Source organism: Melozone crissalis, unplaced genomic scaffold (genome assembly GCF_028551555.1).
Source record: "Melozone crissalis strain CALT ecotype California unplaced genomic scaffold, PUWL_Pcris_2 ptg000027l_1, whole genome shotgun sequence".
NCBI classification, from domain to species: Eukaryota; Metazoa; Chordata; class Aves; order Passeriformes; family Passerellidae; genus Melozone; species Melozone crissalis.
This window is the reverse complement of record NW_026535805.1, coordinates 38,031,345-38,052,025: the sequence shown is the minus strand read 5'-3', so window position 1 is coordinate 38,052,025 and position 20,681 is coordinate 38,031,345. Positions and strand designations below refer to the sequence as shown.

At 36.3% G+C, this 20,681-nt stretch overlaps 1 protein-coding gene across 16 annotated transcripts in view; it reads right to left on the bottom strand.

Moving 5' to 3' along the window:
- SYNE1 (spectrin repeat containing nuclear envelope protein 1) overlaps positions 1–20,681 on the bottom strand; it is a 290,057-nt gene that overhangs the window by 213,401 nt on the left and 55,975 nt on the right. For 13 of the 16 annotated variants that reach the window (XM_054279435.1, XM_054279434.1, XM_054279440.1 and 10 more), the window contains exons 4-10: positions 16,414–16,509; positions 14,492–14,575; positions 10,956–10,976; positions 10,572–10,664; positions 8,760–8,938; positions 6,586–6,782; positions 6,315–6,424 (exon numbers count right to left, since the gene is read on the bottom strand). In XM_054279435.1, coding sequence (XP_054135410.1) covers positions 6,315–6,424; positions 6,586–6,782; positions 8,760–8,938; positions 10,572–10,664; positions 10,956–10,976; positions 14,492–14,575; positions 16,414–16,509 — 780 coding nt within the window. The remainder of the gene's footprint in view (positions 1–6,314; positions 6,425–6,585; positions 6,783–8,759; positions 8,939–10,571; positions 10,665–10,955; positions 10,977–14,491; positions 14,576–16,413; positions 16,510–20,681) is intronic. The other 3 variants (XM_054279438.1, XM_054279450.1, XM_054279451.1) reach the window with 1 other exon arrangement.

Below are 20,681 nucleotides of genomic sequence, written 5' to 3'. Positions count from 1 at the left end.
TGCCTAAAATCTGTAAAATATAACTTCCCCTTAATAATTTTTAGAAGATAAAGCTTTTGCTTTATTTCAGCCAAGGAAAGGACAGGTTCCTCATATAAAAAAGAAATCTTTCATGTATTTCTACTAATTCTTTTACTGAGCCTCTGCTCAGAACAGAGTTAGTTGGACGTAATTTGCACAACAGATTTGCAATTATCACAGTTGTCCAGGTAGTTGCAGTGAGGTTAACATGCTGTTAGAGCAGCTGTGCTGGAACAAAGTTCTCTGTAGCTCATGCTCCTGTCCTCTGACACACACAGGCTGATACCTGAGAAACAGCATAGCACAGATACAACACCTCCCTGCTCCAGCAACCTGTAGTAATGGGCTTTTTCAAATCATTTAAATATAGAGAAGGAAAATAAAGTTTCTATTCTTCTTGTTTGTGTGAATATAACATCAAGATTCCTTAAGAAAAGCAGCAAATTCATGACTACCTCCCTATGAGGAAGATCATAGAATAATTTAGGTTAGAAAGGATCTCTAAGATCATCAAATCCAGCCAAGCAGAATATAAAAAAGAGCATCTTAACTAATTCAGCCATGAAGAAAGAACTTTGGTATTAAATTTGTTCTGTTCCTAAGAAGCTATAACTTTAGTGAGACTACCGAGATCTCTATTAGTATTTAGCTGCCAGCGCCATAAAAGCAATACTAAACTATCCATCTTAGTGGATTGAAAATATACAGCAATCTCACTAACTGAAAATTTCAGTAAGATATTGTTGATTGAACTGATGAAGGGAAGAAGTGTGCACCAATGCTCTGTATATTACTTCTAATTCACACTATAAAATTCAGTTTCGTAAAACACTGTTCCATATTCCTCATATTACTTAAGGTAAGACAGAGCATCTATATGACTGCAACTGTTCATACAGTAATCTGAGCATAGCAGTTATTTTGCATGATTACATCACTAGTTTAAAATTTTAAATTTAAAACCCATTCTGACCAAATGTTTTTGAAATAGAGAATCTCTGGGATTAAGAATACCTTGATGGCACCTGAAGATAACAGAGGAACAGCTTCACCTCTCTCAGACCACATATGGTTTCTCTGATTCTAAATTAAGAGGCAGCATTTAGCCTTCTGCATTTTAAAAAACTATTAATTTAGGAAAATTTTGATCACTTTAATTGCAAAATATGTAGATGCTTTAGCAACCACCTAACTGGATGCTATAAATTACATTGTGTAACAATGCATGATGAATCTTTTATTTATTCATATGTTTTCACAGGTGTCCAGTTCAGTAAACCACTTATCACCTGCAAATTAAATTCTCTGGTCCTTGGTTGATACTAAAGCATTTTAAAGTCTCAGTTTGGGAAATCAACAAAAGAGATTCACTTTCTTAGACACCAAGGTACTTGTCATCAACACCCACCAGATTTAATGAGCTATCATTCTTAAAAAAAGACTTTCGTTAGTGTCTAGTATTCTTACTCTTAATAAAAAAAAAAATCAAAATTACATTCTCACTGATATGCAAACTATTTTCTAAAGTCTGGCCCTCTAAAGTAGCATAAAGATCAGAAGATAAATCATCAAACAGAAATTATCTAGAATAAATATAACTATTTGTGCTTTCTCTGGCATGAGGACCATTGATCTCTGATCCATCTATTTGAATTTATCTAAAATCCTGTGGTTCATTCAGTATGCTACTTCCAAGCAGCATTTCTAAATATTAATTTATCCTTACACAATTCCATGAATGTTCACATATTCGTAGAGATGAACAGAATTGGAGCACTCAGCTGACGAGGATCATCAAAAAAGGTATTTAGAGAGAAGAGTTTGAGTTCTGGTGTGATAATGGCAAAAATTTGCAAAGAAAGTTTTCAGCCCAGAATCAGTATTTTATTAACTGATATGCCAGATTTAATTTGAAAATTACATAATACAGAATACTGTAGGGTTTGAAGAGCTTAAAATATAATGAGAATTTCAATTATGGACTGGAGAGGAAGTATTTTGTTTAGTTCCCTAATATGTAATTATAAACAAGGTGTACTGATCAAATTCTCAGGCACAGACACAATAAAATTTTCAACTATTACCTTTTAAATGAAAAAAGCTTAAGTCTGTTTTTCAGGGACATGGAATCATTGTATTGCACATGTACTGAGAAAATGAAGTCCCTTCAAAAACGTTTCTGCATAAATTCAACTGATTCTGCTGCTCATTTTGAAAACTCTGGCTTATATATATATACAGGTTACTGGATATATATATATATATAGGTTACTGAAACTCACTCTCTGACAGCAGTATCACAGACAGAGGGTGAAAGCTGAGCCAGGCATCACCTTCAGGGATGAAGTATTAATGACTAGCTGCAGAAGTAGACTAAATCCTTGGAAAAGCTCAGAAAGCTATTTTTTGCAGCTGCTGCTCAGGAAATTCCTCTTACACTGGGGAACTCTGCTGGCATAAAAATGTCAGAGATGACAGGATTATCTTCTGAATTACTTGCTCATCAGAGCACAAGAAGAGAAAGACTTTACATCAGAAATACTTTGAGGGGGTGAGCTTTAAGTACAGCTAAATTTATACCATGATAAGGAAATCGGCAGAGCTTTTACCACTTCAAATCTCCTCTGGCTTAAGTAATGTACTGGGGCTGTGTAAGGCTAAGGATTTATAAAGTCACATTAAAGGTGCCCAAACTTGCTTGAATGGATTGAGAATATAGGAGTAATTCTGCTATCGATATAAATCTTTGCTTCAATACATCATTAGTTAGATATACATAATATGAGATGAAGATGAACCCTTGATCCTAGTAATTTTAAAATAATCTATTTTATAAATTTATTTAGAAAAAAAAATCCCAACCAAAACCCCCCAAGAATGTGGAATCTAGGCAATTAATTGGATCAGATAAAACTATAAACACTATTGACTGACTGACTGCAGTGACACCTGCTATTTATTTCACAATGTATTCACTTCTGCAGTCTTCCAGTTTCACTTCTGAATGCTCACTTCATATACTCTGTGTTAGGTTTCTCAACTTCTCTCAGTCAATACTAGAAAATTAGAAGTAGCTAAAAGTCTAGGATGGTTAAAAAAGTATATTTTTAAAAATATAATAATTTAGATGAAAAAGGAGCAGCACATCACACAATTACAAATGAATACTCTCCCTCCAACTCACAAGCCACACACATCACTTACACAATCACACACTCTACTATCTACTCTATAAACCTAAAGACATACAAAATATCCATCTAAAATGAGATTAGATGTGTAGAAATATTGAACTATAATCTAATTATTTCATGTTTATATCTATACTTAAGAAAATCAAGAGCATAGTCTGAGATTTATTATAGGAATGTTGACTTTCTTTTCTATATTTCTGTGAAGTTATTTACAAAATTAAGTGTTAAGCTGTTAGGGTCAGCTCATGTAAGAGAGCAGACCTAGATTCATCATGTTAATATACTGCTTTTCAGGAAAGATAAACTTAAAGTTGGTAAACTAATATGCATTAAGCCCCCCAAAATCTAAATTCAAATAAGTGCAGGATTAAAAAAAGATAACAACCATGAAAGGTCCAATCCAAGCAATTATTCTGAGTATACACCCTTACCTTAAATTTCATAAAAGAAATGACAAAAGTTGGGATTGCTTGAAGTTCCTAGCAATATGAAACAAATGGGAAAACAAGAAGCAAGGAGAAAAAAAAAAAAGAAAAGAAGCAAAATAAAATAAAGCAAAGCAGGCAGAAAGTCCAGAGAGAACAGTAAGAGCCACACATGTAGGAATACAAGATGTACTTAGAACTATTATCAAGCTCATGTGTCTGTATTATATCTAGTGAAGTAATTTTCATATTAGATTTGATTTCCAGATTATTAGTCACTACATAATTTATTTTATCTGGAAAAATAATTACTTACCTTAGAGTCACTGTGTTTCTTTGAGATATGTTGACTACATGAGTTCATACATGTTCATAGCTGGTCCATGCATGAGAGATTAGACCCCTTTTAATTCTGAAAATGCACATGCAAATAGCTGCTCCCTCTGACACCAAATAAGGGATAAGTTTCAATCATTACTCCACTTCTTCCAATGCAAATTCTTTATAAACTGAGCATTAAATAAGAAGGGAAGATGAACGGGAATTTGTGTGGACAACACATCTTGAGGAAACACAGTGACGGCTGAGCTGGGTGGAGGTGGGGAAAGAGGGTTAGAAATCTCCTCTTGCCCTCCCTCTCCCTGCCAAAATTCACCCAGACACAGTCCAGTCTGAAGTAGGATCCTTCTAACTAAATAGGCATCTGCAACTAGGACAGTCCCTTTTCACTTCTTCAGGCAAGGTAGATAAAACCAGTTGTATCCAGCATCTACTGTCCAACTTATTCTACAGCAGGCACTGTCAGGCAAAATATATTCTTAAACAAGAAATTAGGATTAGTCCAAGAGTTCAGGGGACTAGAGTCTTGCAAGGTTATCTCTCCCAGGTACCTGGATTGTGTGATAAGTATTTCTTTAGACTATACTTCAGCAGGAAGACAGAGAGGCTAAAAATAGGGGTTATACTAGTCACAAAAACAAAAAGTTTTTTAATCATCTGCAAACAATGTTTTATATATCATTACCTGAGGGATGGACTAATCTGACTCTGTTTTATCTCTGTTGAACTGTCTTAAGAAAGATGTATCTGGGGAAGCATTTATCTTTTGCTGACCACAGGTGGAGTGTTGTAAACTTTTTAGATTTTAAAGGTGAATCCTATTCTAAGTAACTAAACTAACCACAGACAGTAAAAAGGAACCTAGCTCTTCCTCCAGGAAACAAAGAATGATGACATGAGAAATTTAGTGCAATGTCAAACTCCTACTTTCTTCTCAAAGTCTGGGAGTTACTGGTTTCTGCAGCATGACATGCAAGGGGGTCAGCACTTGTACCAAAATTTATGTGGCTTGCTAGTGGAATATCTGAGAAGAGGAAGTGCTTCTGAGATCAGCACATTAGCATGTCAAACTGATCTTTGTTCTGCTTCCCAGTAATTGACATAGAATTCCAGATGCAGCTCATTATGCGCCCTTCCATAATTCGTGTGCTGGCAAATCTGTGGGTACAGCCAGAGACAGGTACGGCATGGAATGGCTCAATCCTCCATTCTCCTGCATCATCTCTGCATAAAGTTCAGGGGAAGGGGGTGAGGTTGGTCCTCAAAACCCAATCCCAGCATGGCAGAAGGCCTGACCAAGGCTGTTGGCAGCAGAAGCTGCCCTGTGTGCCATGGTATGAGGATGGCAGGGCGGGCTCAGCCTGAACAGGCCACAGAACGAGGCTGCAGTGCTCACTCAATCCCTTCAGCTGCCCATTGCTTAGTGGGATGCTGAGACACTGGCACAAGTATGTACCCAGATTAATGCTGCAGGAAGGAAAATAGCAAGTTCCAGAACTCAGGCCCTGGAATCTAACAGCAAAGCTACCGCTGCCTTAGCCTCACACACTCCTTTCAAAGCTCTTTTCTACCTCTGTAGGGAATGCAGAGAAACACAGACAAAAAATTGCTTCCTCTTTCTCTCTTGCTGGGGCTGAGCAGATTGTCTCAGCAGTGCTTCCCGTGTTTGCCATGAAGAAAGCAAATCAGCACTAGGAAGTGAGTCATGATAACTTGGCATTGCTGAGCACAGCATTCCAGGGCAAAGCCAAGGCACTAGAGCCTACACAAAACAAATTCCAATGAAAAAACACGACTGAAAACAATTCCTTACAACAAAGAGTTAAACATCAGTGTGAAATAGAAAGGAACCTCTGCCAAAACTGTAAATGCCTCTCAAGCATAAAAGTCCAAAGACTCTACCTAAGCAATATCTTGGACCTTTCCTGTTCTTATCCAGAAACCCAGTGTGATAGAAATATAAATGACACATTGCTTCAGGTAACAAATTATTACAGTATCATTGGTGTTATGCTTAAAAACCTGTTAAGAAACTTTAGGATCCATTGGTTTGCTACTATTTACAATAACTGTTAGTGCTACTTTTTGCTCCTGGTACTTCTGAAAAGAGGAAAATATCTGCAAGATCACCATACTATTTTCTCTACCTACTGAACATCTGCAAGACTTGTTCCTTTATTCTTGGCTAATCTTTCCCAGTTTTCGTAGTGTGCTTGTCACTTGAACTGCTCATCACAAGGAAACATAATAAACCAAAAGAAAGCTACAAAATATATTTATAAAGCCCCCCCCCTTCATTATAAACTGGTTTTATAGTTATGCAAGAGAAACTTACTTCATTCTCTGGCACATCAGTCACTGTATGATGAGGATCAGGATAGTACTTCAAAAACTGGGCTACATAGGTCATGACAGACTTTTCATCTGGTTTTTCAACATCCACATCTAGACAAATAAAAACATGGAAAATTAAATTTTTAGCTGAATGGCATAAAATGCTGCTTACATATCTAACCACAATGAATTAGCACATCTGGCTTAAAACACACCAAGTAGTTGAAACTTCTTCAAGTTGAAAAATTCTTTTTCAGCTAAGTATTAGGTACCTTCTGGGTCAAGGAGCCTTGGGATTCCTAGTTCTGCTTCTGCAATTGCAAAGGCTTCTTCCAGGTTTTCTCTGTTTGACCTTCCCCTCACTTTCTCCATGTCCACTAAATCTGGGCGGATAGCATGAATAACAGAATGAAAAGCAACACCACTCCTCCAACTTTGTCCAAAATCTTTGATTTCAATTCCAACTTGCCTAAAAAATATGAAAGGGTATGAAAGTTACTAACAACATCAGGACTAAATGAAACAGGGAGAGATATGAATGCTCCACCCAGGGGTAACTCATTATTAAACCTAAACCACTTGTTCCTGCCCAGTTAGGTCAACTGCAGTCCCATTTACCCACTGCATAAATTCATTTCTGTCTATAAAGATCCAAGTGTTTTTTATCATATACATGATGTATTTGTCTCCAGTGGGCTTGCTAGAGCCAATAAGCCACAAAGCAATGAGCAATGGAGGGTCAAAGTTCTCAAAGATGTTATATGACACACACAGAGTCTGTGGATGCACACACTTCCAATCACTGTTATCTCCCTCCCTATAAATCTCACTCCATTAAAACAGTTAAAACAGCTGCAGTTCACTTAGGTACATCAGTATCATACAAATAAAATTCAAAAAAACCTTCACTAACCTGTTATTTTTTAAAATGATACCATGAAGAGCAACATCACTGCTGTTTAGGGGAAACTACAATACTCAAATTTCTCTATGTTCTTATCAAAAGAATGAATGCTACTAAAAATTCATTTATTTAGAATACTTAATAAAAAAGTTTATTTAAAAATAAACACAAATGATCCAGAAATAGCAATATACAATAAGAAAGTAATCAGAACTGAACCACACGTCCGAATCACTGCTTCTTTTACCAGTAGTTCTGAAAGGTATGGTGATCCACAGACAGCAAGATGGTTTTTAACTTGTTCTGAGCACGCAAGCATCCTTTCAGGACACTAAGACACTAAGGTAGTCTTGCCATTGGGAGGTTCACGTAACTGTAACTGAGAAGAGCTTCATTCAAATCTCACTGTGATCAGTGAAACACTTTCACTGACTTTAAGGAAGTAGCCCTTGCAAACAGTGTGAAGCAGGCCCAGGTGAAGCGTGCCACTAGGCATCACTCAGCTTCTTTTGTCATATTTTATCAACTCTTCCCAATAAAACTGACAGCTTAATTTATGAATCTATTTTCATTTTGTTTGTTTGCATGTCTGGAAATAGAAGCTGATCACTTTACATTGCCGGTGTCTTACAGACAACAGTGCAAAGGAAGAAATTCAAATTAGACAGCACTGCACTATAAATTACTGTATTCTACCTATGCATAAGTCTGAATCTTTGCAATTACATTTATTTTCTCTGAGGCATCATCCAATAACTGATCATTTCCCCTCTATATTTTGCACAATTGATGTCTTGAAATAGCAGTGATTCTTTAATTTGAGCAAATAAATCCATGTTATTTTACATCTCTGATTTTCTTAGTGTGGAAACTATCAAACTACTACAGTATTTTTGATATAATTTATGAGGGGGTTAATGCCTTTTTGAAAGCTGAAACAGCATGGGATAATCTTACAGAATAAAGGAAAAAATTCTTAAGTTAACTAGACATAGCAAGAAATAACTCCAAAATAACTTGGGTTAGGAAAAATGAAGATTCAGCAATTTGTGTAATAACATTAAAATGTATCAAGAAACTACAGAGGGATATACATAACTTTTCACCATTTTCCTTTCAACAGCAAGTTGTTCCTCCAAGCTTTCACTGAGGAACGCTTAATCAGTGTGGTACTGGCAGTGTCACACCAAGAGTTTTGGCAGCAGGACTAATGCACTGTCATTCAGACATCTAATTCCCCTTTCAGCTCCTCATTCTGTCAGAGATAATCCCATTCATTAGTCACACAAATGCAAATTATAAAATATGATTGCATGCAAAATTAATGTAAAACATTAATTATTACTTGATTTGTTGTATGGTGGTAACATGTAGCAGCCTCAGCTGTCAAAAAGAATGTGGTGAGGGGATCTATAATTATATATAGAGGAAGGTACTTTATAGATAAAGAGCAAAAGGATGATCCCTGACTGAGAGAGCTTAGAATGTGAGCAAAAAGCTTTCACTTAAAATATAACATCAGTTAATCTGTAGTTTACTTACTTTGCTGCTGTGTACTGTAACCATTTTAACAAAGCCTTCCTGGCACTTCCTTGGACCTTGGTTACCACCTTCCGTTTGCTTGGGGGACTTGCAGTTTCTGAACTGACAACACTTTCCACAGAGGAAGCACTGCTAGACAAGGGCTGCAGCTGTGGGAGGTTGCTTGTAAGCTCCTCAATCTGCAGGGAAAAAAATGTGAATGAACTCTTTGTAGATAACCTTCTTGATTCACACCAGTTTCTTTAATAATTTCCCAATACAACTGTCTAAATAAAGTTGGGCACTAGCTATAATTAACTGTGTTTTATTTAAGCATACATTACAGGAGCTGTAGAAACGCTAATGTATGTGCCCAGGTGATGGTCTTAAATTCAGAAGCAAAAGGCATCTAACAATTATTGACTTTACACCCTACAGCTAGAAAAATATGCAAGTGTGTCATATTATCTAGTATAGCAAATTATCATCAAAACAGAAGACAATACCTTACAGGTAGTTTAACTTCAGATTATAAAATAATCTACTAATTTCAGAAGAGTGCCATTCAATTAAAGAATGGCAGTGACCTCATCTGGATAGTTTTTTTACTTCCTGTTGTACTGTTGTGGTATAAATTCAATTGTATACAAAGGTACTTAGAGGTACCTTGTGATGAAATAATGAATGTACTGCAAGCAAAGGGCATTAAAAGTGCTTGCTGAGGGTGTAGGATGGTAATTATGCTTTTCATCAAATGAAAATCTTAATTAACTTGATTCTTTCAAGAACATTAATTTGACTAACAATTTGGTTCCTTAACATGATAAAGCTATATCCAGAGGAAGTTGCAGGATTTTTTTATGCTGTCCTCTTAAAATCCAAAGTTTTCACATCACAGAATGAGTTTGCCAGAATGAGAACTACAGCTCTTACGGATTGCTGCTTTCAATCATGTTAAAATTATGTATCTGCCTGTGAGAACTAAAGGAAAGGTCAAAAAATGACAAAAATGATGCAGAGAACTAGAGTCTCAGTAAGACTGAGAAACACGATCTTCTCTCTTCATTTCAATGAGCTATAAATTAAAATGTCAATATCATTCTGACTAACTTTTATTCTGATGAACTCTGAACTACAAAGGCATCAAAGTGGTTGGTGCTGAGGAGAACAGCATCCCTGAGACATCACAAGGGAGCCAAAGAATCCCATAAAGAAGAGCAATAAAATTAGTTGTTATTTTGAGTGTTGAACAGTGACTCACTTTGTTAACCCATATGGACAGGATTTAGAAGCCAGTTTTACCTCCCACCTAACTTCAACAGAATGCAAGTGATTTCTCCTCTACAAATTCAACCCTCTCTCAATCTATATGATTCACAGCTAAATTTCATCCTTGCAAATACCTGCATCTGCCAGTGAAATCACCATGTTTACATGTATGGTCTGAGAATAATTACTGACTGACATCCAGTGCACCGTAATTAGATGTTCAGCACAGTCACCACCGAGGTTGCTGAAGATAATTGTACCAAGAATCCACAATTCTATTACTTTCCACTTTTGCTATGTTGTATTCTTTAGAGAAAGCAGAAGAATATGCCTCAGTGATGAAGGAACTCTGCTCTAGGCAAAGACCAATCTATACCACAGACAAGCATCTAATTTTATGCAACGTGAAGCACCATCACTTGTTGCTTTATTCAGGATCACATCCTCAGCAAATGACAAAGTGACTTAGCTACAGTGAAAGCCTGGAACTACATCAGTTCATACAAAGTGATGATCTGAGCAATTGTTTGAGCAAGTGACTCTGAAGTATAAAAAATATAGTACCTGAAAATACAAAATTATGGTCCACACCAAGCCAAGCACAATAGAAGGCCTCCCATCAGCAATATCAGTTGAGTTTATGTTGACAAGCTTAATCTATATAGAAAAGAAAATGTGTTACTACCACACACAAAGTATAGCAATTAAGAAATGCATTTCAAATAGGTTCTATATTTGAAACGCATTTCTGCAATCAAACAAGATTCTCAATTTAAAAAACCCAAATACTCAACAGTGCAATTTCACATTAAAACAATTATAATTTCACATTTAGAAAGGTTTTGCAGATAATGGAAAACTTTTAAGACCGATCCATGCTATTATATGTAGAAAAAATAATTTCAAGCAGAAAGAAAAATAAAAATTAGATAGAAACACTGTACAAACCGGAGATCCTCTGTATACGGACTAGCATGAAAAGCAAAAGGAAAAATATGACACAAAAATAAACTTTAAATGATTAATTTTTAGGTAAATGCATTAATCCATTTTTAATGTAAAGAAAGCACATTTTTGGCCTATCTTACAATAAAATTTTATCAGGAGAACAAATTAAATACTCTGCAACAGATTTTAAATTATGCAGGGGTTTATCGATAAAGTTCTAAACCACGTGTAATAAAAAAAGAAAAGTGAGTTTAAAAATAAAAATGTAAAAAGGAAAGGGGTGGAAAAAGTATAAAAAAAGAAAAGGGAAGAAAGAATACTAGGGTTCTCCTTCAAAGAGCATTTTATTGTAAAGGATATCACAACCACTGATTAAGGCCCCTTTGTGAGAGAAGCCTAACAATAGCTCTTTTAAAAATAGAGTGGGAAAAAATTAGTTGTCCAAGGTCAAATTAAGTTTTTCAACAGAAATGGGAACAGATTTCATGACTATTAACTCTCAACTGCTAATCTACAGTCTGAATAAAATATCACCCTAAAATAAATTCATAAGATAGATGGAAAAAAAGAGAGAAATGTATGATAAAGAAAAAAACATGCAGATAATGCTCTAGGAAATGAGATAAAAAAATTAATATTGGAAAGTTAGCAGCTATGTTAGTACATATTTCCTCAGCAAAACTAAGAGTCAGACACCAATCACGATAAAAATATGAATGACTGCCAAAGTGCCCATCTACTACAAGCCTGTCCAAGGACAAAGGTTGTAGATAAACCCTGGTGAGCAGTCTAAGGAAAAGATGGAGAATGATTTCAAGCAACATCATTTGTCTCTCCAAAACAGAGAAATAATTGTATTTTTCTGAATAAGCAGTTGGAAATCCAGTAGATAATGTCAAGTGCAAACAAAATGTTGTCCAGACCTCTAAGTTTTTTTCCAAATTAAATCTGCACAGGCTGCTTTGGAAGAGGCACAGCGAAGTCCCTACAGTTCACATTTTTAATCCTCTCCATGAAGAAGTCGACAAAACTCTAGGAGAAATGACATTACTAGTTCCTCCACCAGTCAATAAGGAAAATTTTCCATTCCTTATCTTAAAAAAAAATATACCTCATTCTCTCAGCTGGACCAATTCCAAGAAAACCTTTTCTTTTTCTAGGAAGTGAGGTTATTTTAGTATTTATTACAAATCAAAAGACTTACAGGGACTCAGCTAAAGCTTCTGATTAGGCTACTGTTCACAGAAGCACAGTCTATCTAGCCTAGTTATTGAGTTACCTTTATTTTATACACCATTAAGATGGATCCAGAACTAAAAAGAAAACCAATTTTGTCCAGAATAGTATCTGTGAATTGTGATCTGTAGTTCATAGTGTAACAGGATGTCCTAGGTTACAATATTAAGATGTACTCTATTCCCATCCTCAAGAGCTGCTGAAAACCAGGAGGGGCACTGTTTCTTCCTTATCTCCTGTTAATGGGCCCATCAATGTCTTGCCTCATGACTCAGAGGTAACTCCTTCCAGGAGCCATTTCTGTTTAATGGACCCAGCACATGAGTCAGAGAATCATATCAGCCCATTGTGAGATGCTCTGCCCAGGGGGGAGGAGTTAAGCATCCCCACCTAGCTATAATCTGGGATTTGGGACAGAGCAGTCAGTCTTTCTACTGGATTGCCAGAGGAACAACTGTCTTCTCCACTGGATCATCAGAGGAAGACCATACCCTTTCTACAGGATCACTGCTCCAAAAGAACCCCATTTGCCACTCCAGGAGGACTGCAGCCACCAATCCAACTGGACGGCTACCAACACCCAGACCAACAGGGTGTCAGGTTGTATTGTCACTGGTTTTTCTTTTGTATTGCATGTATTTTGCTTTTCCTTTTCCTAGTAAACTGTATTTCTGACTAGGAGTTTCTCACTGGTTTTGCTTTCAAACCAGAACACAGGAGTGTTAGCAGAAGTCTCTTTGGACATTGAAAACAGGAAGTTGATTAAAAGTGTAATAAGGTTTATTCATGGGAGAGCCCACAGAGGAAGGAGATCCTGTCTGTGTTTGCTGCCCTTTGAGCACAACCCAGGGATGGCATCCAGCTGCTGAAGGGGCATTTGATATCTGAACAGTATCCCCATCTCCTCTGGGAGGAGAAGGGTGACAGGCTGGATAGAGGCATCCTTTAGGTTGGATCAGCTTATGGAACACTGCTATTGGCCACCCTGATCTGCTGACACCCTGCATATTTCCAACTCCCTCTAGAAGAAAATCCGGGACATTAACACAACTACTAAGATGAGTCCGCACAAAAATCCTGAGATACCAGAAGGAAAAACACAGAGCTCTGGCAATCTTTCCTGATCCTTGGCAGGGCCAGTTTTCCAGCTGCACTGCTATAATATTTGTGGGATCCAAGAAGGGTCACCCACCACGCTGTGACTTGGAAACTAAGGAAGTGTGGCCGTTTTGCTCTTCACCCCAGCTTTGCCTTATGCTTTGTATTAACAAACTATACTTCCTCAGGTAGGTAGATTGTGAGCTAAGATGGACTTTTGCATCAGAAATATATTTTTCTTTGCTTTGGTTATACATTTTCAATTTAAAATCTTTCCAATTTACTTTTACAGGCATCTGCTAAGATTGTTTCCCATATAACATAGCTGCAATTAGGTCTAGATGTCAGAGAGTCAAAGGCAGGGAAAGATTGCCAAAATCCAACAAATCTCAGTGAACAGTATTGTGCAGACTTAAAATTCATCAGGTGTAACATCTGCATTGACAAACACTGAAGTAAAATGCAGAAATTAGGGTACAAAATACCTATAATCTAAAGAAAAAAATCCAGATCTGAGTCATTACAATCCAGAGAGAAGTCAAAAAAAAGGGTAGAAATACATTGCTTTTTTATGATATTCAAAGCTAGATGAAAATGAGTTTTAAGTTTTCTTCTTTTGTTAAATTTTTTTTTTCTTTTCTAAAACAGCCACAGCACCAACTGCACCACAATAAATCCAGGAATTAGACTGAAGTCCTGGCAAGCTAATAAGTTTTCATATCTGTATGAAAACTAAATTTTAATATTCCCTAAATTTTCATATCTGTAATTTCAGGGAATAGATTTTTCGCACGTAAAATCAAGTGAAGACCAACCAGAAATCTATTCTTTAAATTATAATTGAGTGTCTCTCCTGAACTGAAATTCATTCTTTGCTGAGAACAACAACAGGAAAGTAGAGATCATGAGGAGTCAATAAGCACATTTAAAAAAAAAATTAAAAAAAGAAAATCCTCCAAGGTGATTGATTATTAATTTAAAAAACAAAAAAGACAGGCTTCACCCTCTGCATTGCCACATATTAGTGTTGGACCTTACAATTTTTACTCTACAGCAGCTTTTAGATATTGTGTAGAAACTGAAGACTGCATACATAGCTCAAATTTTGGAGAATAAAACCAGATGGGTGGATACAAATAATATCCTTATGGAGACAAAGGGGAAAAAAAAGTAAAGCCAGGGCCAAGAGCTACCATACCTACCCGTCTACCTTCCAGAAACTTTAGAGCTGTGCCAATGTTGGCAACCCAGTGAATTCGCTTCAGCTGACGCCCCTGCTCACAAGGCTTAAAGAGAAAGAACAGATAAAACTCCAATTAGATTTATGCCAGTCTGCTTCAAAAACGGAACTTTCAGATTTATTGTCAAGGCCTATGTAAAAATGCTCCTTGGAACAGTGAAATTGTTGAACTGTACCTTTGCATATACATCAGAGGGAGGACTGACAGATACAGGGGATGTAAGTGTGATAATTCCATTATGAAAAAGTTACATATGTCTTAATCTCAGGATGCAAACTGTTGGCTTCGGTCCATAAACATCATGAAATCCTAGAGATGTTTTCCCAATGCAAAATAACTACTATTTTTGTACACATGCAAACACACACACATATACGTGTGTGTATACATACACATATGCATTTGAGAGAAGACACCATTCTCTCAGTGAAATATTTTTGCCTGCAATGTGTAAGTCAAAATTGTTGTTATTTTAAAATCAGTCTTCAATGGAGACATTTTACCTAAGATTTTTCATCCTATCTCTCTAGTACCTTATTGGCAATTAAAACCTCAGCCAAATTCCCATAAAGAATGAATTTCACTGAACTTGAGACATGTAGGCTAAAAAAAGACAGATTTTCAAAAATTCAATCAAGAACATATGCTAGGTTTCTAATACCAGACAGTAGAATTAAATTCCCCACGGAATTTTATACTGTAATGCAAATGTGCAACTATTGTAATTTAAATTCGTGTTCATGATGTTACAAATGGCTTTAACAAAGGCCTACTATAAATTCTGGATCCCTCTTGCAGTTACTACAGGATATCATATGCTGGTATACATAACCTTTAAGTTCACCAGACATTATTCTTATTTTGGAATGTCTCTTGTCTTTCCCTAACTAATATAGGCAGGATACAATCCAGCAAATTTCACTGTAACAGGTGCCATCACTAAAATTCTTTTTCTGTTTTACTACTTCTGGTTTGCCACAAGAGGGAGGCTTTCTGTCTCAGACTAACAGAAACTGAAAGGGATTTATTTCAATGGAGCAGAAACACATTGGAAAGTACGGCTTTATCCCATTTCACAGTAAAATCACTTTTGCAGTTTGATTTATTGCCTAATTTTGGGGTTCAGCTGCAATCAAAACAGAGGTGAAATATGAAAAGGAAAGCAAACTGCCTGTATGTGAAGGAGCCTGTAACATCTGAGCCCTGGAGCCACCTGAGTGACAGACTGCACTGCTCCTTCAGATGCTGTCACCTCATCTGCGAGCTGGTTTGGGGAAAGTCAGAGCCCTTGGCCTAAAATCCTTTCATTTTTTTCCTCCATGCACAAAACTAGCTTGCCTCCCAAAAGACAGCCTATTTGCTGTGTGCACACCATCTTCTCTTTACATAACTTGGCTGTGAAAAAGCCATTTGGCATCATTTAAGGCTCTTTACAGTAGTAGAGCAACTGTCAATGCAAATGGATATAGGCCCCCATGAAATTTGAGGAGCTTGTTTGAGGTTTTTTTGAGTCAAAGCCATAAATTTAACAGAAAAAGTCTCATTTTTTTCCAAGATGCACAGAAGTAACTTGCAGTTTAAACCCTGATTTTGTCATAGTGGCAAAACCCAGATGAACTGCAAAGACTAATACAAGTAAGAAGTTTTTATGAGCTACATGGCAAAATTAATAAAAATGTGTACAATCAAGCGTGCCTGCAATCATATGTAATAATGCTTTGTAATCAGATAATCTACTCAGTGAAAACCTTATTTTCCTATGAAGGAGTAAGTTTTTTTTACAGTAGAGAAATATAGAAACTTATTAGAAAATTGTACCCACAGAAGTTATGCAACAATCTTGTATAAAGAAGAAGGAAGTTTTTGTAGAAGGAAGAACTTACCAACTTCTGCCCTGAAAGAACCTCCAGAAGGGCAATTAGCATTACCCCATCTTTGATATCCTCAAACAGGTCATTCACCAGCATGGGAGGATTGCGCTGAAAAGGGAGAAGGGTTCAGATATCATAAAGGCTCACCAGCACTGCACCCTAATTTCAGTCCTCTTGAAAAGAAACCCAAAGAGAGTGGCTGGTCCCCTTCTTTGTATTTTATAATTTTTCATGTCAACATATCCTTTAACCACTGCTTTGCCACCACATTGTTTATTAACATTTCTGCCACAGGACTCTAAAATTTTGTGGATTTCTGCAACTGAAAACAGAAAAGAAAAGCCTCCTGCCCCCTGCAACAAGCAGAGAAATAAAGCAACAGCTGCCTCTGGTTCTACAAAACACACATAATTTACAGATGTACTATTATAGTCACATTTCAATCCATCAGATTATTTTCCCTCATGTTAAGTATTTCACAGAAATTTCACTCTCTCATTCCAAGCAATAGGAGGAGCTGTATGAAGGGAAAATCCCTAGAGTAGCATAGCAGGTTGAGTGATGCTGCCACTTCTCACAGCTGACAGCTGTTACACTGAGTTGCTGTATTTTCTCTCCTCCAGCCTTGCAGGCTTTGGGTGCTGTCAGCACTGTCTCAGCTCCTACTTAAGACAAATTGCTAACCAAATGTGTTTACCTACACAAAAACAACAATGACAATACTCAAAAATATGTAAACAGATGATATTTTAGAAATTTTAAATAACAAGGTCACGTAATAAAACTCTGTATTCTTAAACGCACACCAGTTTGTGGAATTATGACTCTCAGCTGGTCAGTAGTTTGATGATCACAAAATGTCTCCCAGAAACAAAAAGTTTAAACTTGGTCCAGCTAACAAATAGAATAGGCATCCTCCAACATCCATCAGCTTGTGAGAATTCATAAACCTTATGATGATGATAATAATACAAATAATGATAATAATACTAATACCTGTTCATTCACTAAAATTACAATGACACTAAAAAATTCTTGAAACTACTTCAGGTTTAGTAATTTACTTTTGGGGTACTTGTTAAAAGAAGGGCTTGCACAACATATTATCTATTTTTCTACCTATTTCTACCTACATTTTTGTGTAGAAATAGAAATTTGAAATGATGAATCTAACAAATGAAACATTGCTTTTGAAAAGGTAAAACTGCAGTAACAAAATAGGAGAAAGAAAAAAGATTCCAGCTCCCCAAATTAAAAAAAAAAAATCAGCTTGGGTAAAATAGTATTTCAATGTAACATAACTTTGGCATAAAATGAAAAAAGAACTCTGCTGGAAGTAGACTTCATCTCAGATTTGACATGCTCTAATAGTCACACTAATAGAAGAGCCTATATTTTCATGTATATAAAATAAAGTAGCACTACAACTCATTATGAGGGTGTATTAAGTCATAGTTCTTTTTGATTTCCTAGCAAAGCTGTAGATAATGTTCCTCCTTGGATCATGTTCTTCCTTAATATAACACCAAAGAAATCAATGAAGCAAGTGGGTCACTGAAGATTAATTTGTCCCAGTCTCGCATCACAGGCAGTTGATACAAATGCAATTAATTTTCCTCACCTTCTATGTTATCATTTCCTGTTTGAAGCTTGGAGCAGCTTTGGTTTTATCAGCATTACCACATGACAAAACACTGAAGAATTATGTGCTAAACTAATTCAGCCACAAAGACAAGAGGATTACAGCAACTGCCATCCTAATCCAACAGGAGGTGAAGGCCTGAAAAAATAACCTATCCAAATGCCCCAGTAAGTGAGGTTTGTCTATTGAAATTGACTCTACAGCAATGAAGAGAGATGGGTTTGTAGTGGGCAATTCAGGATACATTTAGTTTGAAGGGTAAGAGAGATTTACAGTACCCCTTGATTCTGGTGCCCATAATGTGCTTGACAGACAACCTTTCTGAGCATTAACACAGCTCTCCTCTCACTTATGTGCTTTGGTATCCTTACTCACAAATCAACGTAGAGGTCAGAATTTGTCTCATCCCAACATGACGCCAAAAGTCATCTAGACTTCATCTGCAAAGCAAGTCTGGGAAGCACTTCAGTTTTCCCCAGTGTATAGCTTCACTCTGTAGTTAAAGCCTCTGATTACCCAAGCCAAACTCATGCTCTGAACCGCCACAGTGGTGGTATTGACAGAAGCTACAAAAATTAGATTTACATCCAAACTCAGGCTTGGTACTATGGCAAGGCAGTGAAAGCATCCCAAGCAAATTAACATCTACAGTACTTACTACTTTTGAATCAAACATTGGTTTGGGGAAAAACAGCTGTAGAGACAGCACTGAATAAGATGAAAAGCTGAAAAGAAACCATCAAGCAACAAAGTTGGTAAGAACTCCTGCTCTGAAGTGTGAGAATCACAATTGTCCTTAAGTCAGCAAGCTGAAATGCACTTTTTGTTGCTGGAAGGTGGCATAATTGCAAAGTGTTCAGCAGCACACACCATGGATGTTACATCAATAAAACTGGATCTTTACCCCAATAAAACTGGAACAGAAGGCAGATACAATACCCGTGTCACAAGATGCCCTGTATAAGACCCCTCTAATATGGAAATTTAGTTATTTTTTATTATTTATGTAGACCGCCAGAAACGTTCTCAGTAATATGCTATGTAATATAATGCTTTACACTACCCTGAAAATGTTAACACCTAACTACAAGGAGGTTACACTCTCATCACATTTCATAAATCACCTTTTTTTTTTTAACTACTCTACTTTGGGCACATAAGCATGGCATGATGATGATGATGATTATTATTATTTCAGTCACTGAGTTATATTTCTAGTGGCATATATAGAAAAAGAGTCCTCTTCTACACAAGTACAGATTTCAACCTTATTCCATGTGTTGATACACATACTAGCTGATACTGAGAAGTTCAAATGTACTTATTTATTATACATGGACCATTGCACAGCATGGCTTAAGCTACTTAAATGTTTTCTAGCAGATCCTCCACTGATATTAACACATCTTCTGTTGGAATGGGTTAATACCTACTCCTTGGCTGCATATTTAATGTTGAATGAAGTGAAAGACAAAGATAAATATTGATTATTTATTAGCCTCCAGAAAAGAAAGTTTTGGGGTTCTTTTCAGCTATATTCACTTAGAATATACTGAAAACTTTTTTACTGATTCAGACTTAACAACTTTTCACTTCGCTCCTTAATGCACTGCCAAAATACTAACTGTAAATCAGTAAAAGCAAGGAAAGAAAACTGACTTAATTTTTTGCAATTCTAAAATGTTGAATGCACTTCAGATTTTGGCTTTTTTGTACTTAAGGGTACAGCCATAGCAATGCAATCAGCTGCAATGATCCTAATACACTCTACTTTGAATGTTGGAAAGCCTGTGCAAAGAATTCTCCCGTTATAGTAAAGAAAAACCTTAAATTATAAACTTTTTGAATAAAATGTATTGGCAAAAGTCAGAATATACTTCAATAATAATGAGACATTAAATCTGACCAACTTGTAAGATGGTCCACACTATGATTTCTGGTGCCTCAGTACTTGATTAAGCTTTTTTGCAAGCTTGTTCAAGAAAGAAAACCAGCAAATGCAGGTTAATGATCTGCTACATATTGCATTGCATGATATCTACTAAAGACTCCTTTATTGCAGTTTATCCAACCACAATAGTGCAGTTTATAGTAATAATGATATTTAGGAACAGTCATGTCCCAAGGAAGGAATCACACTCAGAACAAGTAAATTCACATGATCTGTAGGAGGAATACAAATTAAATGAGAATGAATCTTCAAGGCTAATAAACTAGATTTTTGTAATATTAAATATTTATTTAAATAACTTTATTGGAACTGATCATAAATGCGAATCGTGGAAGAAATGCTTTGCATAAACTTGTTGCTCTTAAAACTTGTCTAATTTGCTGTAGTCTTCAGGAAATATTCTGAATAACCTAAAGAACTGAACATTGGTGCATATAAAAAAAATTGACTGATAAGCCTCAAAAAAAGATTTTTAGTAGACCTGCAATCTCTAGATGCAGGTCTATGTGTATGCAGTAAAATAAGTTTTGTAAAATCCAAACTTCAGATATGGAACAAATATATTTGCTAAGCTTTACTCTTTTATTGCAAGACCTTTTCCTGCATTTAATTCCTCATTTGCTTCTTTTCTACACGAATCTTTTCCTCACATCCTGCACTTAACTTCTCTAATGAATAAATCATACT